Raw genomic sequence first — 1,443 nt, forward strand, 5'->3', positions numbered from 1 at the left:
TTTTCGACAGTCGATAGCGTCAATTAGTGTGAGTAACAGTACGTCTAATACCCCGTTGAAGTTGCACCACATTATTTATTTATTGCTCGAATACATTACATAATTTATGCAGATACAAATGACAAGATCCTGGCATTATTTATGAGGCTCTATCTGCGCTAATAAATGACAATACCATATTCGGCAGCCCTGCTCGCGGTACATGTGGATTTTTGCGTTATCTAGGATAACAATGGACCTGAAAAACAAAATGAAAACTATAGCGAGTCACAGCATCTAACCACTGCTTGCAAGTACCTCGGGAGCGGCCATGGATTAATGTACGGAGCATTTTTTTGTTCTGAAAGCCTCGTGAAAAGCTAAACGATCAAAGGTTCCTGTAGTAGACTCCCACGCGAAAAAGGCGCCCACGTCAAAAGCGGCTAAGACCGATCGTCTTTCACCTCTAGTAAACGGCAGGCTAACTATTGCCGGCAGGGCAGCCGAAAAATAAATTGACGCTCAAGTAATTGTTATAAATATTATTGCATAATTTATGAGCGGTGGCTTAGACCGTACCATTATTTATGATACCAGATTACTATTCCACACTCATAATTTATGATACTATCTCACGAACGGTGCGGAAGACGGCGGCGAGGATCCAGAGGGCTCGTTTGTCCAGCGTCTCGAGAAGCGTCGCCGGCTCGAGGCGCGAACGCCCCGCTACGACCTCATCTCCAGCATCCCGCCGACCTCGAACAAGGTCGAGCGGTTTTCAGCGTGGCGCGTACCACGTTTGCTCAAGAGCGCAACAGTCTCCAGTCCGCTACGCTGGAAACAATTTTGTTTCTGCGTGAGAATGGTGACTTCTGGGACGTTTCGACAGTCGATAGCGTCAATTAGTGTGAGTAACAGTACGTCTAATACCCCGTTGAAGTTGCACCACATTATTTATTTATTGCTCGAATACATTACATAATTTATGCAGATACAAATGACAAGATCCTGGCATTATTTATGAGGCTCTATCTGCGCTAATAAATGACAATACCATATTCGGCAGTCCTGCTCGCGGTACATGTGGATTTTTGCGTTATCTAGGATAACAATGGACCTGAAAAACAAAATGAAAACTATAGCGAGTCACAGCATCTAACCACTGCTTGCAAGTACCTCGGGAGCGGTCATGGATTAATGTACGGAGCATTTTTTTGTTCTGAAAGCCTCGTGAAAAGCTAAACGATCAAAGGTTCCTGTAGTAGACTCCCACGTGAAAAGGCGCACACGTCAAAAGCGGCTAAGACCGATCGTCTTTCACCTCTAGTAAACGGCAGGCTAACTATTGCCGGCAGGGCAGCCGAAAAATAAATTGACGCTCAAGTAATTGTTATAAATATTATTGCATAATTTATGAGCGGTGGCTTAGACCGTACCATTATTTATGATACCAGATTACTATTC

The 1,443-nt window shown here is 44.1% G+C and overlaps 1 protein-coding gene across 1 annotated transcript; it reads left to right on the top strand.

Moving 5' to 3' along the window:
* Positions 1–535: 535 nt before the first annotated feature.
* Positions 536–885, top strand: PHYSODRAFT_324076 (hypothetical protein; the record flags this gene model as incomplete). The annotated part of the gene is made up of 3 exons (XM_009519743.1): positions 536–554; positions 630–745; positions 841–885. The coding sequence occupies 3 exons, from the start codon at positions 536–538 to the stop codon at positions 883–885; spliced, it is 180 nt and encodes a 59-aa protein (XP_009518038.1).
* Between the last annotated feature and the right edge of the window lie 558 nt (positions 886–1,443).

Source organism: Phytophthora sojae, assembly GCF_000149755.1.
Source record: "Phytophthora sojae unplaced genomic scaffold PHYSOscaffold_1, whole genome shotgun sequence".
NCBI classification, from domain to species: domain Eukaryota; phylum Oomycota; class Peronosporomycetes; order Peronosporales; family Peronosporaceae; genus Phytophthora; species Phytophthora sojae.